Source organism: Rattus norvegicus, chromosome 15 (genome assembly GCF_036323735.1).
Source record: "Rattus norvegicus strain BN/NHsdMcwi chromosome 15, GRCr8, whole genome shotgun sequence".
Taxonomy (NCBI): domain Eukaryota; kingdom Metazoa; phylum Chordata; class Mammalia; order Rodentia; family Muridae; genus Rattus; species Rattus norvegicus.
The window spans coordinates 43,975,922-43,992,891 of NC_086033.1; the positions used below are offsets into that span (position 1 = coordinate 43,975,922).

The 16,970-nt window shown below is 44.7% G+C and overlaps 1 protein-coding gene across 2 annotated transcripts in view; it reads right to left on the reverse strand.

Moving 5' to 3' along the window:
- The window catches only part of Elp3 (elongator acetyltransferase complex subunit 3), a 61,832-nt gene extending 45,688 nt beyond the window's left edge, over positions 1 to 16,144 (reverse strand). The window contains exons 1-6 of one of the 2 annotated variants that reach the window (NM_001427748.1): positions 15,950 to 16,110; positions 12,555 to 12,654; positions 7,904 to 8,042; positions 5,586 to 5,656; positions 4,852 to 4,915; positions 3,175 to 3,243 (exon numbers count right to left, since the gene is read on the reverse strand). In NM_001427748.1, the coding sequence (NP_001414677.1) occupies positions 3,175 to 3,243; positions 4,852 to 4,915; positions 5,586 to 5,656; positions 7,904 to 8,042; positions 12,555 to 12,654; positions 15,950 to 16,025 (519 nt within the window). In that variant the 5' untranslated portion in view covers positions 16,026 to 16,110. Of the gene's footprint in view, positions 1 to 3,174; positions 3,244 to 4,851; positions 4,916 to 5,585; positions 5,657 to 7,903; positions 8,043 to 12,554; positions 12,655 to 15,949 lie in introns of both variants that reach the window. The other variant, XM_002728290.7, reaches the window with a different exon arrangement.
- Between the last annotated feature and the right edge of the window lie 826 nt (positions 16,145 to 16,970).

Consider the following 16,970-nt stretch of genomic DNA (forward strand, 5'->3'; position numbering starts at 1 on the left):
ACCCATCAATACTACAGGGTTACGTCTCTGCCTATGGATGCATACAAGGGGGAACATCGGACTCATTCTGGCAGCATCTATAAAAACTGCTAGGACTCCAAGCCAAACTCCACCCCACCTGAAGAGGTGGGGATCCCCGTGTCACTGTATCACTAAGTTCCCCAGATGACTCTACTGCACTTACTCAGAAAAGAACTGTTACCGTATGTGACTATCCTAATAGCTAAACCTAGGATCTTTAAACATTTTTAGTGAATAAAATATTTCATACTCTGTTAAAAACAGTTTTTCTCATGTGATGGTTATTCTTGGTTGTCAACCTGATGACAACTGAAACTAAAATCCAAATAGCTAGGCACACCTGTGAGAGATTTTTTTTTAAATTAAATAATCTAAAGTATATAACCCTATTAAAAAATGGGGTACAGAGCTAAATAAAAAATTCTCAACTGAGGAATATCGAATGGCCAAGAAGCACCTAAAGAAATGTTCAACATCCTTAGTCATCAGCAAAATCCAAATCAAAACAATCTGAGATTCCACATCACACCAATCAGAATGGCTAAGGTTAAAAAACTCAGGTGACAGCAGATGCTGTTGAGGATATGGAAAAAGAGGAACACTCCTCCATTGTTGATGGGATTGCAAGCTGGTACAACCACTCTGGAAATCAGTCTGGAGGTTCCTTAGAAAATTGGACACAGTACTACCTGAGGACCCAGCTATACCACACCTGGGCATATACCCAAAAGATGCTCCAACATATAACAAAGACACATGCTCCACTATGTTCATAGTAGCCTTATTTATAATAGCCAGAAGCTGGAAAGAACCCAGATGCCCTTCAACAGAGGAATGGATACAGAAAATGTGGTACATCTACACAATGGAATATTACTCAGCTGTTAAAAACAATGACTTCATGAAATTTACAGGCAAATGGATGGAACTAGAAAATATCATCCTGAGTGAGGTAACCCAAACACAAAAACACAAACATGGTATGCACTCACTGATAAGTGGATATTACCCCAAAAGCTCGAATTACCCAAGATACAATCCACAGACCACATGAAGCTCAAGAAGAAGGACTACCAAAGTACAGATGCTTCAGTCCTTCTTAAAAGGGGGAACAAAAATATTCATAGGAGGGGATATGGAGACAAGATCTGGAGCAGAGACTGAAGGAAAAGGCCATCCAGAGACTGCCATATACATACAGTCACCAAACCCAGACAATATTGCTGATGCCAAGAAGTGCAAACTGACAGGAGCCTGATATAGCTGTCTCCTGAGAGGCTCTGCCAGAGCATGACAAATACAGAGCCAAATGCTCACAGCCAACCACTGAACTGTGAACGGGGTCCCCAGTGGAGGAGTTATAGAAAGGGTTGAAGGAGCTGAAGGAGCTTGCAAGCCCATAAGAACAACAATACCAAGCAACAATACCAAGCTCCCAGGGACTAAACCACCATCCAACACATGGACACACCCATGGCTCCAGCTGCATATGTAGCAGAGGATGGCCTTGTTGGGGATCAATGGGAGGAGAAGCCCTTGGTCCTGCCAAAGCTTGACACCCCCCTACCCCCCAGCCCCCCTCATCCTCCAGATCTTTACTCTGGGCCATGACTTCTAAGGGAAACCTATACTAAGGACATACCAGAAGGAAGCAGTCTCTCTCTTCATCTGCTTGCCCCTCCCTCTTCACTGCTAAGTCTATTCCTTCACTGACATTAGAGCCTACTTCTTGGGGATTCCAGAGTATACTGAAGACCAGCTGAGGTATCCAGCCACATGGACTGAACAATTACTGGACTCTTAGACCTTCCATTCATGGGCAGTGATTGTTGGATTAATTGAACCACAACCTATAAGCCATTCTAATAAATTCCCTTTCTCTCTCTCTCTCTCTCTCTCTCTCTCTCTCTCTCTCTCTCTCTCTCTCGATCTATATGTGTGTGTGTGTGTGTGTGTGTGTGTGTGTGTATGTGTACTTTTTTCATTCATTCATTCTATAAGTTCTGTTTCTCTAAAGAAGCCTGACTAATATACATCTTAAATGAGTAGAGTACCATGCCTGAAAAACAAAATCAAAGTCAAAATCAGTTTAGAACTTGTGATGGTTTGTATATGCTTGGTACAGGGACTGGAGTATTGCTGTGATAGGCCCGACCAAGGCAAGTCTCACAAAGGACAACATTTAATTGGGGCTGGCTTTCAGATTCAGAGGTTCAGTCCATTATCATCAAGTGGGGAGCGTGGCAGCATCCAGGCAGGCATGATGTGGGAGGAGCTAAGAGTTCTACATCTTCAATATGAAGGCTGCTAGTGGAAGACTGGCTCCCAGGCAGCTAGGATGAGGGTCTTAAAGCCCACGCCCACAGTGGTCTTAAAGCCCACCTCCTCCAACAAGGCCACACCTTCTAACAGTGCTACTCCCTGGCCCCAGCACATAGAAACCATCACAGAACATGTTTTCCTAAGCTCCGTGGGCTCCCTGTGTGGGGTCCTCTGACTGCTGACTCTCCCCACTGTGCTTGCATCATTAGAGCTGGGTGGTGTTAATAATGAACTGCCACACAGGCCCAGAAGTGTGTACTGCACATTCCCTCCCATTTTAGACCTTCTATTTGTCTTACTATGTCGATTACTACAACAAGCTTACATTTTAGCACTTGCAAAGTCATGTTTAGACTCCTTGAGAGTTCAAGGTCACCTGTTCAGTACTAGTTTTTAACCAGCTATGTTAATGTCTAATATTTATGCCATAAAATCCACCCCTTTAAGACACAACTGGGGAGTTTTGATGGAGTTACGCACCACCACACTCACGATGCAGAACAAGTCCGCAATCCCCGGTCAGCTGCTAAAGTCACTCTAAATTCCCTGCCCCCTGAGCACAGTGTCACGCTTCTTGATCTGGCTTTGGAAGCTCAGCCCCTTGCCAGCTGTAAAAGAACTTTTACACACTTTCATACATGACTTCCATCGAAGGGAGAGGACACAACAGTCTCTAAGCAGCATAAGTCTGACCATGCACGGCACGCCGATTTAAGTCTCTCCTTCAGAAGAGCACAAACCTCGCCCTTTCTATCGTACTTCACAATGACTCCAAATTAAGCAACTGCACCACCTTTGAAGCACAGAAAACAATTTACAAAGCTTCTTTACCTGCTCTATCCGGTGTCTTGTCTGCAGATAAGGGTCGTATCTAGCACGGATAGCTCGCATGGAAGTTGGCTAAGTAAACAGGAGAAAATGTTATGTAACAGTTATATAAAATTAAAAAAAATGCAAAGTAGTGAAGGGCTATGTTAAGGGTTTAAGACTAAAACCACACCTCATGTCCCACTTTCTAGTCTCAGAGCATCTGGCTACTCCCTGCCCACACTGAGCTTGCCTCAATAGCAGGGCATCATGTTCTCCTGCTGTGGAAATGTGAAGAACCCAAAGTGCAGTGTGCACATACAGATGGGCACCCGGGCACACACGCGCGCGCGCGCACACACACACACACACACACACACACACACAGAGTCATGTAGCAGAATGTTCTTTGCACGAGGCCTTTAACAATACATGTTTTCTAAAGGCTCAGTGATTGATCTTGATGCCACTGTCATACAGCAGAACACTCTCCAGTGATGATGGTGTAGTTCCCTAGCACAAAAGGTTCTTTTCCCAGAAGCTGGAGACTAAGATGGTGATCCGCAGCTGTTCAGAATACAAAGATTAAGTGACAGTGGGATGCCTAACTGATACAGCTACAGCACAGCCGCTACACCTATGGCTCAGGGAAAGTGGGCAGAGGACCAGGCAGTGTCTTCTAGACACGACCGGGATAGGACACTCACATGATCTCAACAAATGACTGTATAAACAGATCTGCACAATGACCCACCAGCTGACATGCCAACACGGATGGGCATTTCCTAAGACCCTGAACCTAGACCATGAGCTCCAGCCAATCAATGGTGCTGAGACAGGGAGAATCAGTGTTCTCCAGGGATGAGCTCTCTGACAGACTATCCAATTCCCAGTGGTCAAACCTAAACACCTATAACCCTTGTGCTTTCCACGTGAGACAGGAAGACTATCAAAAGGTTGACGCTGATCTGAGTTATAATGAGACATGTCTAGGAAAAGACCACATACATACACATACATACGTATACACATACACACACATATATATACACACATATATGTACATATTAGGCAAGAGCAAAATAGTATTTTGCCACATCATTTAAAATGTAAAAACGAAAAACAAGAGTAAAAAATCGGAACCATGGAATGCACGAGTGGCTGCTTGCTAATTTTATCTCCCTGTCAGCTGTTTGAGGCTCGATGCCTCAGATTCCTCACGGTAATACAGAGAGAGTTATAGCATCTACCTTCCAAACACAGATGAGCGGCTTGGGGTTGCAAACTGTTTGGGACAGTGGTTGGAGGTAACAGTTAAGAGATGTGCAAGTCGGGGCTGGAGAAATGGCTCAGCGGTTAAGAGCACTGACTGCTCTTCCAGAGGTCCTGAGTTCAAGTCCCAGCAACCACATGGTGGCTCACAACCATCTGTAATGGGATCTGATGCCCTCTTCTGGTGTATCTGAAGACAGCTATGGTGTACTCATAAAAGAATAAATAAATTAAAAAAAAAGACTTTAAAAAAAAAAAAAAAAGAGATGTGCAAGTCAGCACTTCTCCTGTGACTTGGCACATACGCAGCACTCGAAGGCACAGTGCAAATATTTGGCAAAAGCTTTCCTAGTCATGAAAAAAAATAGCCCAAACTACACGCCACACTCTGGACCACAGCACTCTGTCAGGACCAAGTCAAGGCTTTACCTCATAGCCCGTGTAAGACTGGGTTGAGTACTCAAAATCTGAGTCAGGTCCTCCAGGGCAGTATCTGGACAACGACAGAACGGGAAGGGCAGATGAAAGCTCAGTCCAACAGGAAACCCTGCTGTAATTCAAACCGCAGTTGACCTCGCAGGGTTGTTCACCAACAAGCAAACAAGACAGCTCAGTGAGGGAAGGTGACAACACTCATGTCCAGGACACTGCAGTCACATCTTTTTCAGGCCTGACATGGGAGCCCAGCTGTCCGGCCTGGGTGACTCGATGCTTCCCCAGGACTAGGCTTTCCCCAGGAAAGTTTCCTCCCATTCAATCCTCCTGCCTCCGACACACATTTGCACCCATGAACTCTTTCTTCCCAATTCCTCAGTTAGAGAAACCCAATGGCTATTTATAGGAACAACTTTAAAGTTTTAGATATCTTTCTGGTCTGAATTAATTTTGAATTTAATGCTGGAATTGAAGGAGATTTAATTTACTGCGGTATCAGGTGTCTACCGTCCCAAGATGTCCCAATCCTATAAGTATTTCAGACCCACAGCACTATCCGTTCAGTTTCAACAAGCTGGACAAGCCGGAATGCCCCACCAGAGGCTGAGCTCTGTATCTTTCAGTCAAAGTTTTAACTATCATTAGCCTGTACTGACCAAGGCATCCGGGAATCCACTTACTAGTCTAAGTGAAACACACATATGCTGACTTATCAAAACCATACTTACACACATATATTCCCTGTAAAACTGATGTGTGGACATCTGTGGGGTTTGCACATCACAGCCACAACAGCAATCTACAAAAGAAAGATTAGTTTAAAAGCTATCATTGAAAAATTAATCAATATTTTAGGGTGGTTACCCCTAAGAGGAAGAAGAGGAAAGCAATTGGAGTGGGACATATGGATACTGAAGGGCACATAAAGGTACATAAAGGTTTTCAAGGTACTGAAGGGGCAGGCTGATGCCATCTGAGATGAAACCTGAGTATCTATCTCCCTCAAGACACAGATGAAGCCACTTCATGAAGCCGTACTTTTTTTTTTACTGCTAATAAAGTGTTTCTGTGAAGTGCATGAGTTTTGTACTCAGTTCTACAGCAAGTATGAAATAAGGAACTATTACTACTGACCCTGCACCCAGGGGCTTGAGCACCCTACCTCCAAGCTACAAGCCCAGCCGTGGGAATTAACTTTTAAGGTCATCATAATTTTTATTCTCTAAATATTTTGCTAAAATAGCCTATAAAGATCACTTTATATGACATCATAAATAAACCTAATCATTCTTACTTAAATTCTACAGACACCCTAGATTTCAACATCTACAGCAGGAAGCTGGAAGTCAGGGCCAGACTGATTCAGAGTTTATGTGTAAACTCTAGAGAACTGACAGTCCAGGCAGGGTGGGGAAGGTGCCTGCTTGACAACAGGGCTGGCAGCAGAGATATCAAAGCTGCAAGATAGTGACATGGGAGGTAGGTGGCCAGACAGAGCCACACTAAGCCTAACATAAGCTGGGTTTCTTATGGACAGAGAGGAAGTTGTAGACAGAGGGCATGTAGACAGAGAAAACCAGATGAAGCCAGGGCTGAAGAAACTGGGCTCCTGTTTTCCAAATAGTTGCCAACAGATACATCACAAACCAGATGGAAATGTGTTCATGTAACTACACACGTGTGTAGAGAACCAAAGAAATATAACAAATACAGAAGCATTGTTAAACCAAACTGAAAAACAATGGACACCTTTCAGTGTGAAGGTAAAGAAATGAAGGAAAGTGTGGTTTGAGGAGCTGTGGCACCCGGTGAGCAGTGACTCTGAACTGAGACATTATTGCAATAGCAGGTAGTGACTAGATGACACCAGGTGCACATGTTAGATTCCTATTTTTGCTTTTTAAGGTTTTATGTGGTGAAAATACCTGTTAACAATGTATGTGTATCAGGCTTAGCGCACAATGTGTGTAAAAGTTGTGAGGTTCAACTGTCCACAAGGATCAGAATCCAGCGGGTCAGGCCCCTGGGAGAGCCAGCCAAGCTCTAGAAATGTTACATCCTGATCCAGAGAGCAGAGCAAATATGCTATATCACACCAGGAACACAGATTTCAGTTCTGGAACCCCTTTCCCAAAGGATCCTGATCCCGCCCATTTCCCCTGGTCTCTCACTCAGTCTTTGGTTCTCAGAGCCTCAACCCCAATTCATTCCCCTCAATGCATCAGAGAGCTCAGAACAAGAGTGTACAACATGGCCTCTATGCTTCTAAACTACTGAGCATGCCGTATCTAGAATAACTTTCTGAAAGTCTATTCTGCTCATACCACCACTCTGCAGGCACCTGAAATAGCTCCCTGCTGTTTGGCTTCTCTGCCAGCTGCACATGGTTGTTTATAAGCTGATCCCTAGTTTTTTCAAATGAACTCAGCATGCAGGAAGCTGAGACAGTGCGAGTTCAAGGCCAGTGGGGCCTACACAATGAGTCTGTCTCAAAAGAATCATTAGCCAAATGAACTGTTGCCAGTCTGTTGCACTTTCTGTCTGCACAAGCTGTGCCCTTCCTGCCCTTCCTCCCCCAACCCCCCTTCCTAGTCTTTTCTTGCTCCCAGCACCCTCTGAGCCAGATCCTCCCTGATCATGAGCCACTCACAGGTCAGGAAAGCTTTCTGATGGCTCTTTACTTCTTCCTTTTGCTGAGGGCGCCAGTCTCTGAACACCCACAGTGCTCCTTATCAGGAGATTTGCTCCCCCATCAGCACATATAAAACTACCCTGCATCCATCGTTGTATGTCTTTCAGAAGTGCCAACTGGAAGCTCCACATAAGACAGTCAATGGACTTGTCATATTGTAAGTGACCAGGCCTCGATCTATAAAGACTGTACGAAACCATGTATCCCTTTAAGTATCTAGCTGGTGCACCTCTCAGCTTCGTAGGCACACCTCCGTCACTCAAGCACACAGCATGACTGTAGGACTTTAGGAGTCCGAGTCCTCCGCCACTGTCTCACTACCTGTATCAACATCTCACCAGTTCAATCACTCACCCCACTGGCAGTCCTGATGGGCTTTGCCTTTAGCTTGGGAATCAAGATCTTTCGATAGTGAGGAGGGACTGCAGCAATGATATCCACCAGGCGAGGCTGGGACGACAGGCCATACTTGGAAGCTGTTTTGGTTTTCAGCCTGAAAGCAAAGCATTTAGCACTATCATTATTATCTCCCGCCCCTCTACCCCTTCGCCAGGTGACAAGAGAGGCCTAACAATCTGTGAATACTAGGAAATAAAGGACTAAATCTGCTAGTAAGCATCTTGCTGTTCTTAACCCTAAACACCAGGAAGTAAACCAGGGCTGTGGGGCCAGGATGATGGCACAGTGAGGGTCTCATTCTAAACTGCAACTGAGCTTCCATCCTAAAGAACTGCTCTGCCCTTACCCCTCTCAGCCTCGTTACTGACATTTGGGACTGTGCGGAAGGCTGACTAGACATTGCCACCTGTCTCCTGGGAAGGAATAACCCTGATTGAGAACTACTTTCTTACAGAAAATTCTATACAAAAGCCACAACAATCAATCAAAAACCAGGATACAAATAGTAGAATCCACTTAACAAAACATCATGTTGCCTCCCAATTTTAACACTATCTGTAGCCCCAAGAGTACTACTTGAATAATGACTTTAATTCCTAAACCCCACTCCCATTTCTACCTTCTGTACAGATAGAATCCTCCTATCTCCACCCCTGAATGCTGAGATTACAGGTATGCGCCACCATGCCCAGATTATTCCTTTAATTTTCTCTAAGATTTGAACAGCTTTCTTTCTCTATGCCCACTAGCCAAATCCTACTGATCAGTGTCTAATAATTAGCCCACCCAGAAGTATCTGTGAGTTGCTCACATTGTTCTCAACAAATGCTAACTGAATAGCCAGCACGCACAGGCTATTCAGCACCCATGCATGTAGCATGTCAGGTGTTAGTAGTCCTTTCATGCCCTGTGTCATGGCTATGGCGCCCCCCTTTCCCCAAATACACACATGTAAGCAATGCTTCCAGAATGCAGAAGGGACTTCTGTGAACACATGCTAGGGAAATTATTAGGGAAGGCAGATGCAGAAGAGCACTTAGTCTCAGACATACAGTCCAGTCACAGCGATGACACTGTAAGACACTGTAGGAAAAGCTATACAATACTCTCACAGCCAAAAGAACAATTGCTGACACACTCACTCCTTTACAAATGTTTTACAAAAGGGAAGGTTGGGTAGAGGCATCTTAAGAAACAGAACTTGGTCTATAAGAGGTCATGACTATGTAGACTACATGACACAGTGAGGAGATATTCTCTTTCTCTCTGTCTCTCTGTCTCTCTGTCTCTCTCTCCCTCCCTGAACATATATAAAGAGCAAATACAGTTAAGAAATAAGGAACAGATGAGTGACCACTCACACAGGCTGTAACAGACTAGTGTGACCATGAACGTGTGGAAGAGGTCCTGCAGTAGAGACGGCTCTGATTAGAATAAGGGCACCAGAGTGCTCCTGGCAGAGAGGTGCTTCCAAGGGGACAGGAGAACCCTCACTCTGCCATGGCTACACTCCCTGGAGACTTACTTAGCCTCTCTACTTCTCAGACCACCCATGTGTTAGGAGAGACCACCAGTACCTACCCATTACTGTTTCTTGTTAAATATGTGGGCAGGTGCCACTGTAGCAGTGTAAATAGAGATCAGAGGACACCTTTGAGAGTTGGTTTTCTCCATCCACTACACTTTTACCCACTTGACCATCTTGTCAGACCCTTGTGCTGAATAGTTTTATGTCAATTTGACACAAACTAGAGTCCTGTGGGAGGAGGGAACCCCAGCTGAGAAACTGCCTCCATACTCTGGGTCTATAGGCAAGCCTATAGGGCATTTTCTTAATTAATGGTTGATGTGGAAGGGCCCAGCTCATTGTGAGCTGGGTCACACCTAGGCTGATGGTCCTGGGTTCTAGAAGAAAGCAGGAAGAGCAAAACATGGGGAGCAAGCTAGTAAGCCACACCTCTCCAAGACAACAACTCCTGCCTCCAGGTTCCTGCTTTATGCTTCTGCCCTGGCTTCCTTCAGTGATGGGAGTGTAACCTGAGAGTTGCAAGACAAAGTAAACCCTTTCCTCAATAAGCTGTCATGGCATTTCATCATAGCTACAGAAACCCAAAGTAAGAGAAGCTGGTACCAGAATCATGGAGTATTTCTGTGACCGATCTGTCCATGTTGCTTTGGGGAGGACTGTGGAAAGGCTTTGGAACTTTGGCCAAGAAAAGCCATTGAGCCAACGGGATGTTCTGTGAAAGCTTAAAAGGTCAGAGTGTTGAAAGCGGTGCAGATGAAGGAGACCTGGCTTGTGAAATTTCAGGGGAAGCAAAGACCCTACCAGGCCCATTTGTATGATAAATCTGTGGTGTCTGATCAGCTAGAGAAATAGCTGTGATTAGAAAGAGGCCAACATTACTGAGGTGAAATCTTCTGGGGATAATTTCCTCAGATTACCATATGCAAGCTGTCTTTTGAGGTGGTCAAGGTTGTACCTTGTGCTGGCAGCCAAACCTAGTCATCTGTCTCGAAAGAAGAACTGGTTTTGAAGCCATGGAGGCATCATGGAGAGCAACTGAGGCTTGGCACTGTAAGAGGCTGTCTTAGTTAGGGTTTTACTGCTGTGAACAGACACCATGACCAAGGCAAGTCTAATAAAGGACATCATTCAGTTGGGGCTGGCTTACAGGTCCAGAGGTTCAGTCCATTATTATCAAGTTGGGAACCAGGCAGCATCCAGGCAGGTATGATACAGGAGCTGAGAGTTCTATATCTTCATCTGAAGGCTACTAGCAGAATACTGGCTTCCAGGCAGCTAGGGTGAGGGTCCTAAAGCCCATGCCCACAGTGACACACCTACTCCAACAAGGCCACACTTTCAAATAGTGCCACTCCCCGGGCCAAGCATATTCAAACCATGACAGAGGTCAAGAGAGGCCATTGGAGAAGGTGCACCAAGAATAGCAATGGAAATCCCATGATTGAAGGGGTCGTGCAGAGAAGATGAAGCTTCGCCATGAAGAGAGCCCAGGCGAGGCTACTGGTGAAAGTCCAGCCTAGCTCCAACATTTTGGAGATGCCAATGACTGCAAAAAACACCAGCAGCTGTGGAGTGGGGCCAGTAAGAACCTAGACCTGTGTGTACTGGAGAGGGCAGAGCTGGAAAAGAGGCCCAAGCATCTTGGAGGAGCTCAGATAATTGTGAGTAAATCCCAAACATTGGACATTTTTTTTTTTTTTTTTTTTTTTTTTGGGAGCTGGGGACCGAACCCAGGACCTTGCGCTTCCTAGGCAAGCGTTCTACCACTGAGCTAAATCCCCAACGACATTGGACATTGGACATTTAATTATTTAAACTGTAGGAGTTTGGTTTTGCTTTGTTCAGACTGTGACTGTGCTCTGGTTCTTCCTTCTTGAAATAAGAAAGCATTTAACTCAATTTTCATTTTTACAGAAGCCCACAGTTGAGAGACTGTGAACTCTTAAAAGGAATTTTGGAGTTTTAAGAGACTGGATATTTTAAAGAGACTGTACTCTAATTAACCTGTTTGAATTATAAAGACTACAGGACTTTAAAGTTATTTGTTTTATATTGTGATGTTAATATTAATGTGCCCTGTTGAGAATAAATGAGAAAAAAAAAAAGGTTCTAACTGAAAAGTGTTGTGTTTGTGTGTACAGTTGACAAGGGGTCAGTTGTGCAGGCTAGTTTTATGTCAATTAGACACAAACTGTAAGTATTGGAGCAGAGGAAGACCTCAAGAGAGAAAACGCCTCCATGAGATAAGGCGGTAAACAAGCCTGTAGGGCATTTTCTTAATGGCCCACGTCCTGTGTGGTGCCATCCCTGGGCTGGTGACCCTAGGACATCCTGTGTGGTGCCATCCCTGGGCTGGTGACCCTAGGTTCTGTCAGAAGGTAGGCTGAGCAAGCCACATGGAGCATGCAGTGCTCTTCCATTGCCTCCGCATCAGCTCCTGCCTCTAGGTTCCTTCCCTGTTTGGGTTCCTGCTCTGACTTCTGTCTATGACAGACTGTTACCTGGAAGTCTAAACAGAAATAAACCCTTTCCTCCCCAAGTTGCTTTAGTGTTTCATCAGAGTAGTAACCCTAACTAGGACACTTTCGTTCAGTTTCTGAAAAGATTAACTCATCTGTTTCCTGCAGTGCACTCTTTTTTTTTTTTTTTTTTTTTTTTTGGTCTTTTTTTCGGAGCTGGGGACCGAACCCAGAGCCTTGTGCTTCCTAGGCAAGTGCTCTACCACTGAGCTAAATCCCCAACCCCCTGCAGTGCACTCTTGACAGAGCCTGAGATACTGAAAGTGCTAATTAAGGCCGGAGGCAATTAGAGTTAGCATAATTGTACTAACATGAAGTATCGGACAGGACAAGGCAGAAAACTACAATTCTTAACCACTACACAGAAAACAGTTCACAGAACAGCTCTACTGCCAGGCACAGTGGGGCATGGCAGAAATTCCAGTACGTGGGAGGCTTAGGAATGTCTTCAGTTGGAGGCCAGCTTGGGATACAAAATGAAACCATATCAGACAGACAGACAGACAAGCCCTTACTTAAGAACACAACTGCAAGATTGCCCTTTTATAGATCCACTTACTTATTTAGATCGACGTCCTTGCCTTGTTCATGAGCTTCAACCAGCTGCTTGATCACGTCTCCTATAGTCAGCATCATCAGCTCAGCCGGGCTGAGATCCCCTGCAAAGATACACTTCAACATCAGAAGTCTCACCACTCAGCTCTTTAAACATTTGTGTGTGTGTGTGTGTGTGTGTGTGTGTGCGCGCGTGCACTTGCACATACATAAGTGTGGTCTGACCTATCTAAGGATCTAGCTGCATTTCTAAGATACCATATGTTGACTTGCATGACCCTGTCTTGGCAGTCCCCTTTCATGGTCAGACACAGGAGATGCTGCTGTGATTGCCACACCATCCTACTGTTGATCACAAATGACTCACCCAAGCATGGGCACCCATCCGACCAGAAAAATCTCAGCTCTTTTCATCAAGGGTCAGGGGAACCCATCTTTTACCAGCTGACAACAGTGGTGTGCTGTGTTAGCTTGGGTGATGGCAACACACATGCCTCCTGCCTGCTGGTGTGAAAACATAGTCATCATAGAAGTGTGGATAAGGCCATGGGAGTCACAGGGACCTTTCATTCAGTCCCATTTGAAACTCGCAATGTGGGGTTGGGAATTAAGCTCAGTGGTAGAGAGCTTGCCTAGGAAGCGCAAGGCCCTGGGTTCGGTCCCCAGCTCCGAAAAAAAAAGAACAAAAAAAAAAAACCAAACAAACAAACAAAAAAAAAAACTCGCAATGTCACTGTAGAGTTGGTACTGCCGTCCTATTTTATACATGTAGAACTGGATCAAAGCAAGGTCAGATGTCATCATAAACGGCAGAGTTAGCTCTCAAATCCAGGTCTTTTCACCATATTGTACACTGTGTACTCCACTGACTTCATGAGGCAAAGCTATTTCATACCAAACAATGAGAGAGATGTCCATGGACAATCAAGAGACTAAATGCTACCCCAGCATTCTCAGTTCTACAAAGGTGCCTCAAAGGCCATGAACAGAGGTGAACTTGGGGTATGGGGTGAGCACAAAAGATGAGTCAGCACCCTGTCTACTTGCATATTCATAAATCCCCATATGTGTGTGTGTGTGTGTGTGTGTGTGTGTGTGTGTGTGCTAAAACCACTGTAACTCTGCTTTCATCTTTCTACATAAAAGACTTCTGCATAAGACTTCATTTAGAGAGTAAGAGGCTTAGCTGACAAAAGTAAAGATTTGAAATATTACTTGAGTTATACAGGAGCAAACTAGTAAGAAGTGTTTAATAGAGGAGATAGAATAAACATCATTAAAGATAGGGCAGGGTGTGAACAAGGGAACAACAGGACGGAACAAGGCTAGGCATGAGAACTACTTATTCTGGTGAAAGGAGATCTGTCTAACTAACCACAGGCTGCCTGAACAGAGTTCAGTGAGAAGATAGCACACTGACCACTAGGTAAAGGCATTAACAGTAACAGTAGAATTATACATTCTCAACTCTGCAACTTAAAATGCCAAAGTAGGATTTTTTTAAAAAAAAAAAAAAAAGAAAGATTTTCAATATAACAAATGTGTCAGAAAATTAAAAAAAGATACAATCAATTTAGATGCTAAATGAAAGCCAGATCTACACACAAAAAGACTTCGGTTCAAATCCCTGCCTCCATGTTCAAAGCTAGGCGTAGCCACCACATTCGTGCCCATGAAGTGGGGGCCATGGAGGACACAGCATGGGATTATGATGCGATTGCTGGGGCTTGCTGATTGCCAGCCTAAGAGGGAACACGTTATAGTAAGGTAAGATCAAACTAATCTAGTGCATGTTGTGCTTGATGTGACAAGAACATAGAGCATGTCTACAAAGGCAATTCCAGTTAGGGCCAAGAGTAGTGACCAACCACACTGAATTTTCATTTGATGCTTCCAGGCATCACAGGCACACCACGACCAGTCAGTTACACACACTAAGTATAAACTTAAGGCTGGAAAAGTTAACCAAGCCTCAGCCTTTCCAAGCGTGAAATGACAACATGTCTTCAAAATGACCAGCAAAGGCTCAATACCCAGCTGTTATTCTGACAACCAACAGCATTTTTTTTTTTTTTTGGGGGGAGGAAAGGGTTTATTCAGCTTACACTTCCACATTGCTGTTCATCACCAAAGGAAGTCAGGACTGGAACTCAAACAGGTCAGGAAGTAGGAGCTGATGCAGAGGCCATTAAGGGATGTTACTTACTGGCTTGCTCAGCTTGCTCTCCTATAGTACCCAGGACTACCAGCCCAGGGATGGCACCACCCACAATGGGCTGGGTCCTCCCCCTTTGATCACTAGTTGAGAAAAAGCCTTACAGCTGGGTCTCATAGAGGCATTTTCTGAAGAGAGGCTCCTTTTTCTGCGACAACTACAGCTTGTGTCAAGTTGACACACAAAACCAGCCAGTACAGTAGCCCCATCCACAATGGGCTGGGCCCTCCCACATTGATCATTAATTAAGAAAATACCCTACAGGCTGGTCTACAGCCTGATCTTATGCCAGCATTTTCTTAATTTAGGTTCCCTCCTCTCAAATGACTTTAGCTTGTGTCAAGTTGACATAAACTATTCAGCACGAGAGTCAAAGGGCAGGTCTTTATATATAACATACAGAATTTGAGATTTCCTGGTACAATCTGGTCTAAGGAGGGTAGAAGTGAGAGAATGGAGGGAGCCAGCTACTTATCACAAGGCTGGGGCACCATGTATGTGGGGAATCTGGCCAGGGAAATATCCAATGGTGCAGTGGTATAGATGACCGTTGGAAAAGGCGGTATGCGATTTAATAATTGTGTTTTCTGCCGGCACTCCTGACTATGGAGACAGAAGATCAAGGTTATTCTCAAATGAGTTCAAAGCCAGCCTGGGCCTCATGAGACCATGTGTCAAAAGGAGGGAAGACGGTTTAACCAACAGCATTATTATCAGATCAACTGCTCAAGGACAGTACTGAATTAAGAAAGGAATCTATTGCAAATACCATTTTTCCAAAAAACCGACTTCATTCTGTTGAAAAAGAGAAAAAAAAAAAAAAAAACCTGTACAGAATTGCTCCAGGCTACTCCGGAGGTAAAATAAATGGGAGTAAGTTCACGTAAAGCTGTTGCACAAACTGCACTCCTACTTTAAGATTTAAAAACAACCTAAATAAACACGTCCAATAAGTTACTACAAATTAAGCTGCAACTCACCACCTTATCTCCTCTGAGACCCCTCTTGGAATAATGCTACCATTTACCCATCTACACAAAAGACACCAAGTAGTCTCTTCCAAAGGGGAAGAGAGAAAGGGGCTGTTTTACAAAGCACATAGATAAAGAAGGGAGGCCTCCCGACCCCAGGTCGTGCGGGCCCGGACCAGGCATCAGATTTCCGTGGAAAAGTAAAGCTTCAACCTGTGATCTCAGAGCATCCACCGCCTCCCTTGTGCCCTTGTCCCGCGTTTTTTGCACCTTTCCTCTTTTGCTTCATCTCTGCGCTGGCGTAGTAGGGTGGCACCTCGTTATCGAGGTTCAGACGGCGGAGAAACTTGGCAGCCGTAAAGCACGCCGCGACTGTCGTGAAAACACAGCACTGTACCGTAAAGCTCTCCCCAGAAGGCGGAGCTTGGAGCCCCGCCCTGTTTAGGTGGCGGCTCTCAGCTCTCCTAGACTGGGAAGGGGATGCGCACTGTGATTTTGTGGGACCATGGAGAATTCTTGGGGACCAGAAAGCTGGCTCTGGCTAGTAGCGACAGGACAGTTTATCTAAAGAAGCTGCTCTGAGAAGCTGGGATGAGAGTGGAATGTAACCAGAGTTCCTTAAGCAAAAGCCTAGACTTTGACAACTTCTGCAAGAAAGGCTGGGCCACTTGTCACTAGTATAGCCAACCATGTTGAGATGAAGGAGACCAGATTCCCCTCCCCCTCCCCCTGCTACCTGAGGTGTTGATATACACTTTTTTTTTTTTTTTTTTTTTTAAGTTATGGGAGAATTGAGGGTAGGAGACAAGACGTCTGTTTAAACAGTCATGGGTTAAGGTATGGTCTGGTTGATCATTGTCTCAGTTCTGTTTCTCAAGGTGGTCAAAGACTTTATCGCTGCTATCCCTTCAGGAGATCCATCTGGCTTCCTAAAAGGTGATGGGTCATTCAATGCTCCAAGGTGCAGCCCTGACTAATAATAGTCCTTATATGGGCAGAAGCTTGGCCTTTGAGACTTTGTTTCCTCTGAACTCAAGGTTGACTGCAGGTTTAGTATGATTCATCTTTTTTGTACCTTCAGCCAAAATAAAGGAGACAAAGATACAAAATGAAGACAGATACCAGACCTTTATCTTGCATTTAGTTACTTGTCTAAGTGCCTATTTCAAGAATCTTGGAAGTGAGTAGTTCTTGTGTGAGCACTTGGGAGCTCAGGTACACATTGAGGAGACTG